The sequence below is a fragment of the Crocodylus porosus genome, unplaced genomic scaffold (assembly GCF_001723895.1).
Source record: "Crocodylus porosus isolate Cpor-Errol unplaced genomic scaffold, CroPor_comp1, whole genome shotgun sequence".
NCBI lineage: Eukaryota > Metazoa > Chordata > Crocodylia > Crocodylidae > Crocodylus > Crocodylus porosus.
Window position 1 is genome coordinate 12,263,945 of NW_017728922.1, and position 21,073 is coordinate 12,285,017.

Genomic DNA, 21,073 nt, shown 5'->3' on the forward strand with positions numbered 1-21,073 from the left:
AGATGCATCTGTGGATGCACGACAAGGTGCGGTTGGCCTTCCTGACCGCGTCCCCACACTGCCGGCCCATGTTCATCTTGGCATCAGTGATGACTCCAAGATCCTTTTTTGCCTTTGTACTGACAAGAAGGGAGTTCCCCTGCCTGTAGGTATGGTGCCAGTTGTTCCTCCCCTGGTGTGTCACTTTGCACTTGTCAGTGTTGAATCCCATCCTGTTCTTGTTCACCCACCCTTGTAACGTGTCTAGGTCCGATTGTAGCCTATTCCTCCCTTCCAGTGTGCCCACATCCCCCCACATCTTAGTGTCATCTGTGAATTAGAACAGGGTGCTTTTTACCCCCTCGTCCAAGTCGCTGATGAAGATGTTGAACAGTGCTGGCCCGAGGACCGAGCCCTGGGGGACCCCACTGCCCACATCCCTCCAGGTTGAATATGACCCGTCCACCACCGCTCTCTGGGCGCAGCCCTCCAGCCAGTTGGCGACCCAAATGACTGTGTGGGTGTTGACACCACAGCCCCCAGTTTTTTAATGAGAACAGGATGAGAGACAGTGTCGAAGGCTTCCCGAAAGTCCAGGAAGACTACATACACTACTACCCCTGCATCTAAGGATTTGGTGACCTGGTCACGTACTTCTCCCCCCTCCTCTAAATCATTTGGGCCTAAATCATTCATGTCTATTATCAAAGCTTCCTGGATGAGACCCGAGATTGCACAGTTTCTGTATTGGTATTTTTAATTACGTCCCGTATTGAGTTCCTAAATTTTGGTCACTGTAGTCTCATTTAAGCAAAAGGATTTTGAACCAGATAGCCAATGTTGTTGACATTAGCAAAACTAATCCCCTGGGAATGGCCTGGTTCTGATTCTGTAGTGGGGTGTTTTTCTACCCAGCTGTTTACAGTTGTCTAAAGTTATACCTAATGCAGGGGTCAGCACTCTTTTTGGGCAGTGCCGAAAACATCTGTAACTTTGGCTGTACAATGTTGGCGCGCCAGGGGCACCACAAGAGTCCTGACAGCGTAGCCCCAGCCCCTTTCCTGCCATCTGCCTCGATGTATGTGTGCACCTGCCACTAGCAACAAGCTGGGCTGGGGCTCCGCAGACCCCAGTACAGCCACTTGCAGCCTCCCGGCTGCCTGCCACAGTTGACCCAGGCTCTGGGCAGGCCACTGTTGCCTTCCACAGAGCCTAGACTCCTCACAGCCATGGAGACTACGTGCAGCCAGAATTGAGACTCCCTGCACTTGAGGGGGCTCTTGGTCCCGGCTGCACTCCACATGTGGGGTAGAGCCACGACTGAGGGTGATCTTGGGTGCAGGGGTTCTTGATCCCAGCTGCATGTGGCACATCCATGACTGGGCATCTCCCAGCCACAAGGGTGCATGGAGCACCCTGCAGCATAGAGATTGCAACTGCTGCAATCTCCCAGCCACTACCTGAAGTGCCCCTGCACTCCTGTGCCTGGTAGACCACATTGGCTGTGATTTCCCAGCTCTGGGTGTGCATTGTGCTCCCCCTTGGCTGGGAAACTGCATCAGCTGCATTGTCAAGCAATAACTTTATATTTAATTAGACTTTTTTAAGGCGCAGTAGTTAATTTGAACTGTAGCCTGTCTAAATTTATTGTGCAATTAACAAGGTAATTGGGGAATAGATAGAACTGTAGAGGGGAGCTAATATACGTATTAACCCTACCCTACCCCACCTTTCTAAGAGCTAGCCCAATTAGTGGAGCAGCAGACATCTATTTAGAAAGATTTTCTTTTAAACCTTATATTTAGCAATGACTTCACATCTTTAGCATCTAAGCAAGTTCTTACCTGTTCTCTTAGTTCAGTGGTTCGCAGCCAGGGTGTTATGAGACCCTTTCAGGGGTGCTGCAGGGTGCCACGCAATGCTAGAACTGTTAGGTGTTCAAACATGATTCATAACACAGACCCGGAGACTTCAAACAGGAATCCATTGTGTTAAAAACATTCTGCCTTGATGTAGTATTTCTCAGTTCTTTGCAACAAAGAATTTCTCTATTATTTTTCTGTAGTCAAAAACTGAGTGAAAAATAAGAGCTGGCATTTCAAAGGGTGCCTCAAAACCTAAAAAGATTGAGAACCACTATCTTAGTTTCAGTAAGATTTAGATGACAAAAACATTTTAAAAAAGACTGACCAGTGTACATTTAAAATCCTCTACAGCTGTTCTGGCCTGCAGAATGCTACAGCTAATCTGCAAGAGGCTGAGCATGTGAAGTTCCATATCCAAGTAGTACAGTCCAAGCTAGTCTGCTTTTAAACAAAAAAGGAAAAAAAATGCACCTATGTGCCATTCAGCAAATCTGTATTTGTATCTTCTTTGAGTTTACCAGCAGGAAACTGTGTGCTTTCATGATGACTCGGAGAAATGGATATAGGATTTGAGGAAACAGACCCAATATTGCCTTCTGAATATTGTATGCCATCCTCTTTTCTGTTCAGTGTTCACAAATTGGCATGACATTGCTGTGTGAGGTTCCAGTGCTCCAAGGATTTCAAGGTTGTGTTTAAGCCTGCCTTTCTTTAATGTTAATATATATGTGTGTAGTCTCTAAGGCAGGGGTGGGCAAAATACAGCCTGCATGCTGGATACAGCCTGACAAAAGATTTGATCCGGCCCATGGGTGGATGGCTGCCAACTCATTGGATCTGGCCTGCAGGCTGCTGGACACCCTGCCTGCTGCATGGTGCCCAGTGAATGGGACTGCTTCCATCCAGCAGCATCAGCCCTTGAGGCAGCAGCATCAACTGCGGACTTGGGCAGGGCTTCTATCACAGTGGACAGGTGGCAGCATCAGGTATGGACACCACCAGCAGGTTCAGAAGCCCCAACAGAGCCTGCCGGTGGCATGCATAGCTGATGCTGCCCCCCTGCTAACTTAGTGGAAGCTCCCACCTGGAGCCCCAACCTGGAACTTGCTGGCAGTGTCAACTATGGACCCAGGCAGGAGCTGCTGCCGTGCTGGGCAGGTGGCAGTGTCAGCTGCGACATCGACAGCAGGTTCTGTGTCAGAGCTCTAGAACCTGCTGGCTGAATCAGTAGTTGATACCACTGCCTGTCTGGCATGATGGAAGTTCCCGTCTGGGTCAACAACTAAGTGTCAGGCCTTCTGGTGAACTACAGCTGCAGCCAGGTTCTAGAGGGAGGGATAGAGAAGAAGGGAGAGGGAGAGATGGGGAGTGAAGGGAGAGGGAGACAGGGAGAGAGAGAGGGGGTGATGGATATGGCCCTCAACAGGTCCCCAAAATTCACTAAGTGGCCCTCCAGCCGAAATAATTGTCCACCCCTGCTCTAAGATGCAAACAAGACAACTTCTTCCCTAAGTTCAAAGCCTGGCATGAGTGTTTTGATACACAGTGTGATGGCAGTAATCATTAATGCAAACATCTTGGTTTGGCTGTGCATTGCAGTGCCTAATGGTATTAACCATTCACCCCCAACACTCAATGGGGCACCATCTCCGCCCCAGAGGTTCAGCAACGCTCCTGCCTCCTCCTCCTCCTCCTCACTGACCAATCAGCAACTTCCAGCTACCTGTGGGGCCCGGCAACTCAGCAAACTAAAGCGCTTCCTTACCACCCTTCAGCAGTTCGGCAATGACATTTCCCCAGAGATTGGGGAGAAGGTGCGGACGCTCGTCCTAGCATTGGTGGTAAGTACTTTAAAAACAAAAAAAAACCCTGGAACTCAGAAATTTGTTCAAACACAAAACCTCTTTATGGCTGTAGGGGCCCCTGTTGCCTGTGCCAAAGCTTTGTTAACTCCTGGAACGTGGTAGCCAGTGTGCATGTCTGTTGCACAATGCTATTTATGTGTTTTTGGTTTTATGGGAATGCTATTTACCAAGCAAGTCTAAACTCTTTCTAATGTTTACCTTCTCTGGTAACTTCTTTGTTTTTGATGGTCTTTGTCTGGCTTCAGTAAGCTATTTGACTGTCATCTGCTTTGCCTTCAGCTACCAGCTGGGCACCACTAAATTTAATGAAATCCAAAAGAGCTTCGACTAAATTCTATCATGTGGTTCTCAGATCTTCTATAATTGCGGGGGAGACGTTCTAAGCAAAGGGTACACAGAATACATACTACAAGCTTCAAACTTCTCCGTTGTGCACCTGAGAAGTACACTCTTATTTGTTGACACTCTTCATGTCTTGTAACTAACTAGGGCATGGACAATTCATGATTTCCTGAGTGTGCCTGTTGATAGATTTAGTTCTTATCTGCTTCCAAGTAAGGTACAGAGAAGGGCACCAAGGATTATTAGTGGTATGCTGGGCTTCCATATGAGGAGAAATTAAAGAGGCTAGGCGTATTTAGTTTAGAAAAGAGATGCTTAAGGGGAGACATAATAAGCATTTACAAAATACTAAATGGTGCAGAGAAAGTAAATGCAGATTTATTATTTACACTCTCAGTGTAAGAACTGAGGTTCACAAGATGAAACTAGTAGATGGTAAGTTTAAAACTAACAAAAGTAAGTTTTTCATATTGTGTCTCATTATTTGCAACTGTCTAGTTCAGGGTTTGTCAACCTTTTCAAATTGGTGTACCCCCAGCGGCTGGACATACGGGAGGGTTGGGGGGGCGGGCGCCTGTGTGGGATGGTATGTGGTGGTGCTCCGTCTCCATCTGCCTGCACGTACCCCCTAGGGCCTTTTCAAGTACCTCCCTGACAACCCCTGGTCTAGTTGGTCTAAGAAAAGAGATCACCTCTACCACACTGAGTGCATTTACTTTTAGACCAACATGGCTGTAGCCTTTATCATTAAAGTATGGAACTCATTGCCACCAGCTTCTGTGGAAGCTGACATTTAGCCAGATTCAAAAATGGATTGGGCAGATTCTTGGAAGAAAGGGGCATCAGTATCTATTGAGCATGGAAGTTAGGGATATAACCTCTGAATTAGAACTTCCTGGCGCTTAAGTACTGAAGGCTACAAGTGAGAGAGGAGCGGTAGGGGGAGAGGAAAAACCCTGATTGTACACGGTTCAATCTCCCTTTAGCATCCACACCCTGCCACTGTGTGGCACAGGATACTAGGAAAGATGGATCTAGGGTCTGACCCTGTAAATGGTGATTCTTATGTTCTTATGAAAACATGCCAATTCTGCACACTATTTACTAAATACTGTTGTTGAGACCTCAGGGTCATCAAACTTAAAAATTCCTTGCTGTGGGAGACAACATGGTCTAAAGGCTGGAGTGGTGAATGAGGTATCGGGAACTTGCAAATTTAAATCCTGCCTTTGCCAATGACTTGCTGTGTGGCCTGTGGAAAATTTGTGACTGTTTCCCTACCTCACAGGGCTGCTGATAGGATGGATTGATGGTTTTTTGCAATGGTACTGTACATAAGTGCTAGGCCTTATATATACAGACCACCATGGTATTTCTGGGAGCTCTGGAGCATGTGGTTGAATGTACATACTTCTAAAGACAGAAGAGTCTCTTCTGAGTCCTTGAGGATCTCTGGCTGCAATCTGGCTGCACAAAAAGCTTCTTCAAAGTCACTGATTCACAGAACGTCAGAAGAAATTTGATTGCAAGTGTTCAGTGAATACAGTCCATCATAACACTTTCTACTTTTTAGAAGATGAAGCAGTGCAAATGACGTGTGCTATGGCTATTTTCCCTGAGTGGCAGAACATTGCTGCCTCATATATTTTAATCCAGAAACACCAGCAAAGAAATCTGAAATAGTTCCAAGCTGCCTTAAATGTAGAATATCAGCTATAGTATATGAAAGCATATTTCATATGCATTTTGCATCTGGATTCACATATATGCTTACATTATAACAAATTGTACAAACGCTTTCAGTGGTCTGAACATCTTGGTTGTTCAGAAATGCAAGTTCAAAACCTATGGTGCTGGGGCACAAGCAAGGGTTTGATAGAGACAAATCCCAACATGCACCCAGGTGTTTGTGCAGAAGCAAAAAACAACTCCAGTGCAGACTTGTGTTTACATTTAAAACCACACAGGTGTTTGTTCACATGTAATTTTGCACATATGGAAACCAACTGAAATATAACTCTGGAAGATCAGGAAATAGACTTTATTCCAGGATTCTGTTATATCTGGTGAAATGCTGTCCAATTAGACTTTCCAATTGCTTTTTAAATGCCAGATATTGAACTGGACTGTGATGGTTCCATAGAACAGAAACACCAGCTGCCAGGAGGTGATAACTGCCACCACCTAAAATACAGTAGTGTGTGTGTTTCACCATTTGAGGACATTTTCCACAATTTATTTATATGACAGTCAAGTGATAGATCATTTACAGGGTAAGCTGCTGCTGGCTATTGTGACTAGTCAACATTATTACTGTAGTGTCCAAGAACCAACTAAAAAGGGGGACCCAGTATGCTGAATACTGAATGACTAGAGTGGCAGGCAGTTCTGCTGCCTGGGCTGTGCAGTCTAAATAGACAAAATGGAGTAGGGGCAAGTGTATAACACACTGTCAGAGAACACTGTGATGCTAGCAAATGTCATGGTAAGGCTGTGGGGTGTGGATTTAGTTAGAGGGCTGGCAAGTAGGTATGAAAGGCTTGAAGAAGATGGGGTGGTGGAGGAGAGGGTAGGAGACAGGTATGGGTTGAAGCTGAAGTGAGGGACCATGAGAGGGGGCAGGGTTTTAAGTCAGCACAGGGTAGAGGGTGTCCATTCAGTCGTAAAAGATTTCCAAATACTCAAAGGTTCCTGTCTTGGCAGCTTCTGCAGCTTTTTAGACCAGCTGGAGTCTGGCTGGCTCCTTCCTGCAGTTTTACCTCAAGCCAGATGGTGAGGGAGGGGAGAAGTTAAAAGAAACCCCTTGGGTGCTAATGCCTTCAGGGTGCAGAGGGTTTCTCGTGCTCAGTCATGAATCTGGAGAAGTGCCGAAGGGAGGGGATGCCCCTGGTCAGTATTTTCCCCTTCCTTCCAGTGCAGCAGTCCCTGTTTTGGTGACTGCTGCTTCTTTCTCGTAGAATTTGTGGCTCTGAATGGCAGGATTTGATGCGGCTGATGCAAAATTTAATTTCAGGTTTCCTTGTTTTTCTTTCACACGCTGAATTTTGTTAAGGACTAAACTAGGAAGTAAATAGATTTTACTCATTTCTTTTCACAGAACTCAACAGTGACAATTGAAGAATTTCACTGCAAGCTCCAAGAAGCTACCAACTTCCCTTTACGTCCCTTTGTGATTCCATTTCTGAAGGTGATGGGTTCATATAATGTTTGGCAGCATGTATCTGCTGGGAGCCAATAAACAGAAAGCTCTTCTTTCAAGTGGTAGAACAATTGTACTTAAAGTCTAAGACCGTCTGGAACAGGCGGGCAATTATTTGGGTCCAAGGGAGTTTCTGGTGAGCTGTCATAGGCCAGGTCAGCACCCCCCACCCCCGTACTCCCATTGTACAGCAACTCACTAAAACTCCCTATGGGGCTTTGAGTAAGTGGTGAGCAGTGTTTGAGGAGGGGTGAGGTGAGGATCATGGGCAAGGTCGCAAGGCAGTCGCGGCTTGAGGCTTTGAGGATGTGTGGGGGAGGGGTGCAGTGCAGAGGAGGGGCATGGGGGTTAGGGACTACCTGGGTGCTAGATTCCAGGAGCCGGCCAGGGGTGTGGGAAGGTAGGGAGCATGTGCAGCAGAGCTTGCCCAAATGGTGTGGCCTGTGGCTGCCCCAGCAGCACTCTGCAACAGACCAGGCCCCACCCACTCCCCCCTGAGGCAGCTTTCATTAGCCCAGCCCCAGCCAGAGTACAGCTTCTGATGGGGCTGCAGCTGGCCAGGTGCTGCTTTGCTCCCTTCAGTGACTCCCTCTGCCCTTGCCACACCACTCCATGGGGAGGGGTGGGGGAACTTCAGCAGCAGGGCTCCAGTTCCAGCTCTGGCTCCCAGCTGCCTTCTACCTGTTCCACTTGGGTGGCTGCTCATCATGCCAGGCAGTTGGAGCAGGTGGAAACCAGCCAGGAGCTGGAGCCACAGCCCTGCATGTGGGGCAGGATCCACCAGGCTGAAGCTTCCTGCCCATTCAGAGTGACCCAACAGGGGCAGGAGTGGGAGGAGGAATTGCTGCTGGAGGTGAGGCAAGCAGAGCAGCAGCTGGCCAGCTGTAGTTGCTCTGCTGGAAGCTGCATACACTGGCCAGGGCCCAGAGCTGGAGAGACTGTTCTGCTCGTCTTGGCTCTATCTGTAGCTCCTCTTTCTGCTTCTGCCTCTGCTGTACCACTTCATGTGGGCAGAGGGGGGAAGCTTCAGCCAGGCGGCTCCTGCCCCAGCGGATGGGCTCCAGCTTCAGGTGTTGGCTGCCTTCCACCTGTTCCACCTGCCTGCAGGTGGCTGGTCATTGCATGGAACAGGTGGAAGGCAGCTGGGAGCTGGAGCTGGAGCTGCACAGTTGAGCCCCCTCCCCCCACACCCAATTGGCACAGCAGCAGGAGGAGCCACAGCTGGAGGTGAGGGGAACACAGCAGCCGCTGGCTGGCTGCAGCCACACCAGGAACAGCACCCCCAGAAGCTGCGCACACTAGTTGCGACCTGGGCCAGCAGATGCAGGCAGGAGTGTTGCGCACCATGGAGGCAGCCATAGGCTGGATTCAGTCAGTTGGTGGGCCAGATCTGGCCCACAGGTCATATTCTGCCCACCCCTAGTCTAGAAAATACAATAGTTGTGACCCAGTATGACCAGCATAGGTGTAAATTATAACTTGACCATGGGCATCCTGATAAGGTCTGAATTTCCAAATACCGTATTTACCCAAACGCAAGACAACTTTGAATTTAAGATGCTTTCCCAATAAGTGGATTCTATACAGGGAAATTATAAATTTGTTATAATTTTTTATGTCTGTAATTGCAGGGGGTCGCTGAGGCAGAGGTTGAGGAGGCAGGCATAGGTAAAAGGAGACGGGATTGTGGGGGCAAGGTTCCCCCACCCCCATATCCACCTCATGGTCTTCCTCATGCTCCCTCCACCTAGCGAGCCCTTCCTCCACCAGACAAGCTTGGGACAGGGGCCCAGCTTCAACCCCAAGCCCAGGGCCAAATCTGGAGTTGAGCTGCTGCCTGTCCTGGGCCGGTATTCAAATCTGAGGTGAAGCTGTCTTTTTCACTGTGGTGTCTGGGGAAATAACTTGTCTTTGATTTGAATAAATATGGTACATGTCTCACAAGATTCATAGTTCCCTCACTGCTTATCTCCAAGTATCAGAATTTATTTCTTATTTACTCCATAGTACTTTCTGCAAATGAGTTGGACATGTTTTGACCAGAGGATATAGGAGTACCTAGAGAAGGGATCTTCTGTGGTTTTAAAGAAAGTATGGATTGTAGCAAAAAAAAATCAATAAGTGTAATTTAATTTTGAATCTTCTCTGCTTTAGAGAAGTGCTAAAGGTATAAAACCTATGCTAAATGTTTATATAGTAGTCTAGGATAGCCCAATCAATATATACTAGGGTATATATCGCAGACCACATAATAGCCCACTGTGTCTAATGATGTGTTTTAAAAAAAAACAAACCCAAAGAAACAAACAAAGCAGAGCTCAGCTGTTGACTTGATCAAGTCCCACTTTCAAATTTAAAAGTCTTCAAAATGATTAAGGTGATGAAAGCACAGAAAGATCCTTGTGTAACTTATTTTTATTAGGAAACAAATTTTAGGCCATCTCTAGGTCTCACAAGAACAGTTGTCTTTACGTAAGTATGTATTACCTCTACAAACAGTTTCAGCACCTTTCTTATGAACAGCAAGGTTAATTACTGAAGAGGTAATGCTAATTTTAAACCAGAGGTTATAGTCACAGTATCTTGACCAGTAACTTGAGTTGAACCATAATCTAGGTTCTTGACCTTACAGTCCAAAGCTGAACTGCCTCTTGCTTTCTAGGCCAACCTTCCACTGCTGCAGAGGGAGCTGCTGCATTGTGCCCGAGCTGCCAAGCAAACACCATCCCAGTACCTGGCCCAGCATGAGCACATTCTTCTCAACACAAACACCACATCCCCAGCTGACTCCTCTGAGCTGCTGATTGAGGTGAATGGAAATGGAAAAAGACACAGTCCAGACAGGTAAAGGGAACTGTATATTCTATTCAGCTCCTCACCTGTCAACCTGTTACCAGAACAGCTTGCCCAACATAGTTCCATCCAATCTAACTAAAAAATTCTGTGCGTGGGAAGCTGCAGCTCATGAGATTTACTTTCCAGGTTGCTGTACTATTCAGGAGAATCTCTGGGAAAGTAACTTGTGGGCTGAACGTTATAGTTTCTTCTTCAGGCTGACCAGATGGCTGCTTCCTAAAGTTTTTTGTGGGGATTGGCACACACAGGGTGTGGTAGGGTGTTCTGGTGGATGTTCTGGGAGTCAGCAGAGCTTCTGCATCAAAAGTTGTTTTCAGTCTCTGTTAGTTGCATTTTGAGTCCTTGCAAAGGAAGTGCTTAGAGTTTAGAGAGCAGCAACTAAAAGTTCCTTTGAATAAATTTTAGAAAACAAAAAAATTATTGGAAACCAAAATTTCTTGCTTCAAAACCCCAGATCTTTCCATTCTTGAACTAGTCATCTTCCTGCTGACAGACACCTGCCTTTCTTGGTTTGTTTGTAGAAGAGAAGACAGTAGTTTTGAGAGAGATCCACTGCCATCTGAGCCTCCTGCCAAGCGAGTGTGCACCATTAGTCCGGCTCCTCGGCACAGTCCCGCTCTGACCCTTCCACTCATGAATGCCGCTGGACAGTTCCACCCAACCCCACCTCCTCTGCAACACTACACCTTGGAAGATATTGCAACTTCCCATCTTTACAGAGATCCCAGCAAGATGCTTGAGCACAGGGATATGCGTGACAGACACAGCGGTCTTGGTAAAAAAACAAACAAACAAAAAAATCCATTCCCCCTTTGTTTTGTAATATCTGACACATTAGGATTCTTTTGGAGTTGTCCATTATATAAAATGGCACAGCTGGGCACCATACAGTGGTGTATTTCTATTTCTACCCCTCCAAAAAAACCAAAACAGCGTATTTTCCAGAAAGCTTTTTCTGTAAGGAAATCCATCTTTGAGGGCCTATATTTGAGATGGCCCTTTCTCACAACTGTTTGAAATACAGTGTAAGTGGAGCTGTTTGCAGCATTTCTAGTTGTGCCTTTCTAGACTGGGAACTAAGGGGAAATTTTGTATACAAGAACTGGCTCCTCAAGATGAACAAATCCGAAGTAGCAGCTAGAACTTTTATCTCCTGCAGGACAGCAAGTACAGGCTCCAAATACTTTTCAGCTAGGCCAGCTCCTTTTTGCCTGGCTTTGTTTGGCAGTAAATACATTCATTTAAATTTTAACTTCTATTGTGTTGAGAAAATAAAAATATGTTGGGATGGGATTTTAAAAGCACAAAAAGGGCTCCTGTGTCATAATGTTTTGCTACCATTTGAGATATCTGCCTGACTTCTTAGACGCATTTGAAAATTCACCCTTCTGTTGTTGAAATACATTTTATTAGTAGTAGTATTTAACCTTTACACTGTGGTACTGCTCAGAGGTAACAACTAGGTTGTCTCATAAATGAACTAATCCTATCTGATCATCATTCTGGCTGTAATTCATAACAGGTTTGAATGGAGGCTATCAGGATGAACTGGTGGACCACCGTTTAACAGAGAGAGAGTGGGCTGATGAATGGAAGCATCTTGATCATGTAAGGAATGGGAGTGGAATTCTTTTGGGTATGCAACAGCCAAGCTCCTCCCCCTCTCACAGTCATAGCTGCTATGTTTTATATGATTCTGATATGAATCTGTTTCCTAAGTGGCCCATTTTTATGAATGATCTGGGCAGTGGACAGTAGATATGGCAGGCATAACCTGTTACAGAAGTTGGTGCACATATCCCACGCATTATTTACCTAGAGTCAGTAGAAAGTAAGGAGGACGTAAGTTTGCCCTTCCTCACTTCCAGTTTTTTTCCTGATCTTTCTGATTCCTGTAGCTCTTATTAATTCTTCTGCAGTCTTTTCTTCTTCAGTGCAGACAGAGAAAGTACCTGAAATGCCTCTTCTTATGTAATGTTTCACCATTGGGTTTGACTAACGCTCATTCTTCCCCTCTGCACTGAGCTGTCTTTCTTTCTTATGAAGTCTGTAGTGTTAGGAAGCAATGGTCGGTGGTTAGTGCTCCCTGAGTTCTGCCCATGCTATTTAAATAGAAAATCTGAAAATCGTTCTTACAAATCTAGGTTTTCTCTGTAACAGGGTTGGCCACAGGTATAAAGCCTTGTGCTTTACTATATTTCTATATGTAATGAGCATTAAGATGATCTTTTAATATACTCTGTGGCAGCAGTCAGAAATCTCAACATAGCACCTTCACTTCCACCCACAGCTGCTCAGTCCAGCCAGTTTGCCCTAACATTTTACCTGCCAAGCATGGGCTAAAATACAGCTGAGACCCCAGCATTCTTCCATGCTATACAAGTGTGCATTTGGCACGAGGAGGCCCTAAGGCTAAATAGTAGAGTTTTACAGAACTATGCATAGAACGTCTCACAACTCATACTTGTTTCATCAGAGTCTGCTCTGTCTAGGAGTCATCACTATGATATATGAATAGTACTATTCAATAATCAGTTTCACACTTGCATGGGCACTAAAATTCCTATTGTATTTAAATGGTGCCACTAATTTGTTCCTAACAAAGCTCTGATTACTTGTAATAGCTGGGTTTGGGCTAAAGTATGCAAATGGCTTTGTCTTTATGAAAGCAATTGAAAAAGCATTCTGCAAGGAAGAAAAGAGCAGGAGGTGAAATATTTTATGGACACTACAAAGCAATGTGAGAGAATTGTAACAGTTCCATCTAATTATAAAAAATGAATATTTTTAATGTAGCTTTTAGCAGCAATGTGGCACACTGCCTCCTTGGTTCTTTTTGTAAAGCAAGGTCTAATAATACATGTGCCCACGTGGCACAGACTTGTGCCTGTGTGACAGCTGTCATGTTGGCTTGCATATATGGTATTGAAATTGGGATCTTGAGAACATCAGCTGCTATGGCTTGACTTTACGAACCTTTTACAGCTCTGTGTTTGCTATTTTATTGGGTGGATTAAGCACTTGGGAGTTGTCCTGTAACATATATTTACCACAGAGGAGCAAATACCCATGTGTATCAAAACATGCATGTCATCTTTGAATAGACTAATATCTGTACTAGTGCAGTTAGTAACAAAGGCATGTGGAATATTAATTGGGGCCAATGTCTGAAGGTGCTAGCATCTATAAGCAGAATACAATTTAAAAGGTGTGTAAAAATACTGGCATTTTAGTAAATTTCAGCTACAAAGTATTCAGAAAATTCTGATGGGTTTTTTTTTTACAAATAAAGGCTGGGTAGAGGCCTAACTGAAAATTTAACCCCAAATACTGCCCTTTATGAGATTCTGCAAAAGCAATGAAAATTTCTCAAACAGAATTTCAAATATTTGCATAAAAAATACTCTGTGGCATATCATCTAGGTAGTTTGGGTTACAGTCATATGATAAAAGAGAGAAACATTTGAAGAAAATAAATGAATCCTAAATTACAGCAAGTAAATGAATCCTATCCGTAAGTAGGATATGCCAGTTTATCAGCAGCTATACATTCCTTCTGCTAGAAAAAGCCATGCGAAACACCATGCTCTCCCTTGCTTTTGTGATGATAGCATGTTGAACCAGAATTCTGAAAACAGCCTGCTCCCACTTAATCCTTTCAGGTATATTTTTATAAATATTAGGACTTCATCCTTTTGCATGCCTGATGTGAAATAGGCTGAGCTTGTATGGCCTCAAGAAAGTTCTGCTTTGCAAAGTAGTGGCTTAATATAAATTTGCAGGAAAAAAACAAATAACCACCCCTCTTCCCCCTAGTTATTTTTAAAGTGCAGCTTGGTTTACTTATATTTATATAAATATCTAGATGATTTATTTATATTTTATATACCCCATTCATATATATATCAATAACTTTGTCTGCAGCAGCAGTGGATTTGAATTCAGTGACCCAAAACTTTTAGTCATAAGTACTATGCTTCTAGGAACCCACCATCATGGATCTGAAGATGGTACTGCATAACCTATTTGAATAATACTGTATCAAAAGTAATGAGGCAATCACAGTCAACATAAAATTATACTCTTCTTTAGTTTTTTTCCTGGAATTTTTGAATCTCTGCTTTTCTTCTTACATGCAACTGATGCCACAAGTTCTTCATGAACAGAGTGGTCTAGTTGCTGGGAAAGTAAATTCTCATTTTGGCAGCTCGCACTAAGAAAATATTCTCTAATACGAAGGAAAACAAATAAAGTCGTCTTTCCCCAGTTCTGAATATTCATCCTTCCATCCCACGCAGGCATTGAATTGCATCATGGAAATGGTGGAGAAAACTAGGCGGTCCATGGCAGTTCTACGACGTTGTCAAGAGGCTGACCGGGAGGAGCTGAACTACTGGAAGAGGCGGTATAGTGAGACTGCAGACACACGGAAGGGTGGGAGTGAACTCATCTCAAGGCAACACAGTCCTGGGAGCTCTGACTCCATCAGCAGTGGTAAGAGGCAGCGGGAAATGTTGCTGTGTTGTACTGTGACGAAAATTGTAGGGGTTGCTTGCTGGTCACTAGAGTCTATGGTTCTGTAGCAACATCCTTTAGATGTGGAGAAGTGACCAAACCTAAAGTTAAAATGTTACCCTTTGGTTCAGCAGACATCTGATCTAAAAACTGCATAGTAACACTGAAAGCAGAGTAGACAAAAATCAATAATTAAAAAAAATATTTTAAAATGTGAATATAGTTTTCCTTTTAAAAAATAAAACTATTTCAATTTATGTGAAAGCATGAAAAACCTTTATTCAGGTTTAAACTGACTATAACTAGTGAAATACATTAATCAGTCATTTAATTTACTTTTGCCAGTAAAGTTTTTTTTTTTAGGAAGTCAGACCACAAATCCAGTGAAGCTCACTGGCTAAACAAACACCTGAACCCAGCGTTTGTTGAAATGCTAAACCATCTTTGGATATTAGTAGCTGCTTCTGCAGGTGCAGGGAGTGTCTTTTTTTTTCCGTCTCCTGTTTGTTTATCTCAGGGCTGCACACCCTTCCCCCCTTGCTTCCTCACCCTCCACTTCTGCACCATACTGCAGACTCCCCTGGTGCTGGGGGCTCTGCTGCCCTGCCACCTGTGCTGGGAACAGGAAGTGAAAGCTGAGGGAGGAGGATCCTAGAGACACAACAGCCTGGTAAGAGCTTTGGGCTGCATATTAACCATTTGTTGACTGCACGCAGCCTGTAGCTGCTAGTTAGGCCTGACTTAGGTAGTTCAATTGAATGACCTGTTCGTTCATAATTGGGAAACTAATTAGAAGATGCAAAAGCAGAAAAGCTAATTTTCCTCTTCCAATCTATGAAGAAAGAGAAGAAGTTTCAGAAAATGAAATCTTCTAGTTCTAAAATTTTGCAAGTTTTGGTGCCTACAGATGATTTTTCCTTTATTAAGTAAAACAATTAGTTTGAAGTGCAAAAAAGATTTTGATAAATTCACTGATTTCCTTCCGCAAAAAGCACACTTATGATACTTTTATTTAACTAATAAAATCATTTTGAAATGCTTATAAGTGTATTTGCATTGAACTCCATTTTCCATTTAAATACAGCTTAATACAAACCATGAATGAAAAATGAATCCTCTTCCAGGAAATAAGAAATGTGGTGTTTGTTATAATAATACATTTAAAAATTAAGATTCTGAATATATTTATATTAAACAATATAGCCTCTTAAATACTGTTTATGTACGCATCCTTCTACCTAGCAAAATAGCGTACCAAATTTAGTGTCAAGGCTATATTTAATTGTAAATCATGTTTTAATAGCTGCCAATCAATGAAACAGTCTTCTCGGAAAATTACTAACAGGTACAAAGGCAAAACAAGACTAAAAATGATTACTCAAATCTTACAGGCTGATTTAAAACCTGATTATAAATCCGTGTTTAATTTACTTGATTTAAATTTAATTAACCCTTCTTGCAAGGCAGATTCAGATGGTATCATATGCCTTGAAATATACATGTGATAGCAAGTGAATGAAAAGAACTGCAAATAGTGTGTATACTTTGAAACTGAAAGGGATTTTCCAGATTAGACTTTGTTCTAATTTGGAAGCGTTATATAATCTAGAAGTTGATAGCTGAATATCTGCTTGATTTTTTGAATTCTGGTTGTACCCCAAATATAGTGCATGTTCTCTTCTCTTTTTTAAATCTAAAATACAGGCATACCTCGGAGATATTGCGGGTTCGGTTCCAGACCACCGCAGTAAAGCGAATATCGCAATAAAACAAGTCACACGAATTTTTTGGTTTCCCAGTGCATATAAAAGTTATGTTTTCACTATATTGTAGTCTATTAAGTGTGCAATAGCATTATGTGTAAAAAAAACAATGTACATACCCTAATTAAAAAATACTTTATTGCTAAAAAATGCGAAGTGAGCAAATGCTGTTGGAAAAATGGCGCCAATAGACTTGCTCGATGCAGGGTTGCCACAAACCTTCAATTTGTAAAAAACGCAATATCTGCAAAGCGCAATAAAGCGAAGCGCAATAAAACGAGGTATGCCTGTATAGGAAACTATTTTCACTGTAATTTTTTAGGCCATAAAGTAGTATCACCTTGTGTCAAAAACTGACAAGGAACTTGATTCGTTTTTTGAGGCACATTTTCATTATTCAGAAATCCTACACTAAATCGGTTTAAAGCAATAATGAAAATACAGCCCAGTATTTGGGCGCGCTTCATAATTCAGAAGTACTGTCTTTAATGGCATACCAAGGATTCTTTTTGAAAATATGTTTGGCATATTAAAAAATGGGGTTATTGGTTTGTCTTCCAAATTCCAGATCAAATAGGTTCAACTTTGTTTTTAAAATGTCTCTTGCTTTTGTCTTTATATTTCACTGCCTTCCAGACTCACAGGGGCTCTGAAAGTCAAGCAGATTCTTTCCCTTTTTTTCTTTGCCATTGACAATAATAGTTCTATACGCAAAATTTCCACTTTTTGACACCTGTGTAGCTTTGTTGCTTCAGTGGTGTTATACATATTTTACTGCCAGGAGTTCAGCCTAAACAGTCCTATGGATAGAGCAAGAGGAACAAAACTGGGCAACCTCCCTCCTTTAAATTACTCTGTATGGCTAACTGCAGTATAAAAACCGGTGACAACTTATCCTTCTGCCTTTCATTACTCAATTATAACTGGAGAGCAGACCTATTAAGTACAGTAGATTACATTGAACATACTCACATTTCAGAGGAGAACAGTGGTTTAAGGCAGGTCAAGGCCATAAATATAGCTACAGCACCAAGGTATTAAAATTTACATAAGAAGAGGTATCTTGTTGATCTGTTTTCTCTTTATGGGCCAAAATATTGAGTTCTTTAATTTCAGTGCTCTTAAGCCAGAGGGTGCAGTTAGATTAGAAACCTCAATCAGTGAAATAAATGTAATTATTTAGAGTATGTCCTCCAACGATTTTATAAGAATTTGAGAAAAAAATTTATATGAAATTGTCCCTCTTCCATTACTTTCCATTACCTTTTGTCTAGTTTTATTTCTCTGAGCTCAGTTAGACATTCATTAGAAAATTGTTTAAGTACCAGATAAGGATTTGAATTAAAGCCAAAGTACTGGATTTCTGAATACTTTACAGTGTAAATATACTCTGTGTGTTTGATCACGCATTTGCATTAGGAAGTATTGAGCATGGGAGTTAGGGGTACAGCCTCTAAATCAGAACTTCCTTGGCCTTAAATGCTGGGGGCTCTGAGTGAAAGAGGAACAGTGGAAAAAATCTGGATCATGCCCAATTCACTCTCCATTTCAGCATACTCTCTGCCACTGTGTAATGCAGGATACTAAGTAAGATGGACCTATAGTCTGACCCAGTAAACAGCAGTTCTTATGTTCTTGTTCATGACATCAAAAAAAGCAAACTTTACTAGCAACTATCACTTTGATCTCACCAGGTTTGTTCTAGTATTTAGTTTTGTACACCTATAGCTTTAAAAGATCCCAAAGTATGTTTATGTATCAGTTAAAGTCTTTGGATTGAATTTGGGATCCTTGTGAATGAAATGTGCTATATTTGATGCAAGATATTCTTAATATAGATTGATGTTCAGAATGACTGGACAGTGTAGATGTTTGGGAGATACTTTATACTAATACACTGTATTTAAAAATATCAGAAGATGGAAATGGAATGTGCTGTGCAATAAATTATGCAGGACACTAATTAAAAGATGTAATTTATCATCTAGCCATTTGATGAATGTGCTTAGCTGAAGATTTTCCCTTTTGCTTGCTTTTGATTTTCTCTATTAACCCTGCCTATTGTTGCTTTAGCTAAGTATATAGATATTGTTAACGGACTCTCATAGCTTTCCTGAGGGGTTTAATGTAGCTTTTAAGAAACATAATTCCCAGAGAGAAGATGCTAGTGATCCTTAAATCCCTCTCTTGTTTCAACAGATTCCCTGCGGGAGTTCAGCAGCAGGTCAGGGACAGGCTATGTCACTGAAGAGATATGGAAAAAAGCTGGTAAGTATTTATGGATGGTCACTTAATAGATTTCCCTTGAGGTAAGTGAATAAACACATGACACAACAAAGAGCCCAATGCAATAGAGCAGTTGTAGAAAAACACCATGAATGTGCAGTTCCCCTGTTGGCTGTTACATGCTAGAGTGAAGTTCATAAAATCATAGAAAATTAGAGTTGGATAGGACCTCAGGAGGTCATCTAATCCAACCCCGTGCTCAAAGCAGGACCATCCCCACCTAGATCATTCCGGCAAAGGCTTTGTCAAGCTAGGCCTTAAAAACCCCCAAGGGATGGAGATTTTGCCACCTCTCTAAGTAACATGTTACAGTGCTTCATACCCCTACTAGTGAGAGAATTTTTCCTAATATCCAACTTAAACATCCCTTGCTGCAACTTGACCTAAACATAAACTTGATGTGCTTGTACATTTTGGAAATTATCATGATACATACCTACCCAGAAAGGGAAATGTGTGGTGACATTGCAGACACACATTTTTGCAACTTGAGAAAATGCGAATTTGAACTTGCAGTGCCCAGTACTTGAATATGCCGGTTTTGAGTAATAAATGGGGGAAACTCATTGCAGCACAGCTTTATGTAAACTAGTCTCAGTTCTTCTGTTTCTTGTGCCTTCAATCTGCTTAGTTTTCTGGCATCTCTTTTTGCATTCTTTTGATTTTTCTCCTGCCTTGATTTACAGCAATATATTGGTTCACAGCAGCTTCTCTTAATAGGCTACTAACCAAACATAGTTAACATCTGGAGGGCGGTTGCTAAGGTGTACAGAACCAGTTGGTTGGTTTAGTAAAGTTCCCAGTGGTCAGGCTTATCGTAGTGCCAACTGTCTTGATTGCTAATTGCACTTCTATGGAAGCAGCCTCAGTTGACCAACCTCCTTTCTCTTAAGATGGTATTTCCAGGTCATGCTGAGGTACACTGACACAGGACACTGTTCTTATCTGCTTGTCTCCTCAGTGTGTCTGATCCAAAATTAAACAGTTGGGAATGGCTTCCATCCTAGAGATTTTTCCTTCCTATCTGCAGTCTCTTCCCTCCAAAGCTTCTTTCGCTTGAGAAGCTGGTTGACAAGGTTGTTGTTTCCTTCCAGAAGAAGCTGTGAATGAGGTGAAGCGCCAAGCCATGTCTGAGGTACAGAAAGCTGTTGCTGAGGCTGAGCAGAAAGCATTTGAAATGATTGCATCAGAGAGGGCTCGAATGGAGCAAACCATTGCAGATGCAAAGCGCCAGGCTACAGAGGATGCTTTCCTGGTAATAAATGAGCAGGAAGAATCTACGGAGGTGAGGAGCCAAAGTAGGCTTGGGACCACCGGGGCATGTTCTAGGGTGAGAGATTCAAAGGTACAGAAATGGATTGGGCCCTGAAATTTCATTAGTCTTCTTTAAAAACCTCATCTGGTCAACAAATAATAAACTGATCTACAGTACTGGAGTCTAACAAGAGTTTTACCAGTGACTTTGACTGTAGATTTAATCTAGAAATAATGGGCATTTTTGCACTTGGAAGGACCGTGGCACTGGGCACTTTGAAAAGTGCCCAGCGCTGCATCGCTTACAGTTGTATAAGCAGCAAAATGCACATCAGCGCTGAGAAAATGGCGCTGGTGCACTTTTGAACTAAAACACCTCCCAAGTGGCAGATCTCCAATGCATTACGTGATGAAAAGGTATGTGTGTAAATGCCCAATTACTTTTGATGTGCTCTGAAATGCGTACAGGTGGCCACCTATTTAGCTGTTGAAAGACAAGATCTAAAAGGATCATCATGAATCGCAGACCTTACTATATCTACTATAAAGGTGCTTCAGATTTATGCAGGATTAAGCACAAGGAAAATGAGGCCCATCAAATAGTTTCTCAGCCTACAACTAGTCTTAAGCAACTAATTTGTTTTACAGTCTGCAGGAGTCTGTGAAGGGGTTATTTTGTGTTTTACAAATTGGTTTGTATTTTAAATCAGTTTAAAATCCTCCAGTATTCTAATTTGATTCCTCACTTTGTTCCAAATGAATATTCAGAATGAGACACCTCATTATTTAATAGTTGGTCCTGGCATCAATCTGTCTGGGCAAACCACTGTGGTGACTACCACCTTGGCTACGGGACTATGCATTGTCTTACAAAACACGTGCTATACAGCAGATAAACTTCACTGCACAAATAGTATCAATAATATTATCTTTAGTCAGATCCACAAAATCTAACAGAGCCTCAACAATCTTGAGCAACGTAGTGTGAAATTTTAATTTATGATGATCCTTCCTGGACCAAAGAAACACAAATTACACCCAGCAGAATATTTGCCTGTTTTATAGAGTGCATTTTGATTCTGCCAATGAGAAAGGGAGAACTGGGAGAAACAACAAGGAAAAAAATTGTTTTAGAAATTATTTTTAACC

At 42.6% G+C, this 21,073-nt stretch overlaps 1 protein-coding gene across 3 annotated transcripts in view; it reads left to right on the forward strand.

Annotated features, from left to right (window-relative positions):
* Positions 1-21,073, forward strand: part of CBFA2T2 (CBFA2/RUNX1 translocation partner 2) — a 118,521-nt gene that overhangs the window by 91,088 nt on the left and 6,360 nt on the right. For 2 of the 3 annotated variants that reach the window (XM_019539709.1, XM_019539712.1), the window contains exons 3-10: positions 3,444-3,685; positions 7,149-7,238; positions 9,913-10,094; positions 10,628-10,881; positions 11,629-11,714; positions 14,405-14,600; positions 18,584-18,652; positions 19,765-19,955. In XM_019539709.1, the coding sequence (XP_019395254.1) occupies positions 3,444-3,685; positions 7,149-7,238; positions 9,913-10,094; positions 10,628-10,881; positions 11,629-11,714; positions 14,405-14,600; positions 18,584-18,652; positions 19,765-19,955 (1,310 nt within the window). The remainder of the gene's footprint in view (positions 1-3,443; positions 3,686-7,148; positions 7,239-9,912; positions 10,095-10,627; positions 10,882-11,628; positions 11,715-14,404; positions 14,601-18,583; positions 18,653-19,764; positions 19,956-21,073) is intronic. The other variant, XM_019539710.1, reaches the window with a different exon arrangement.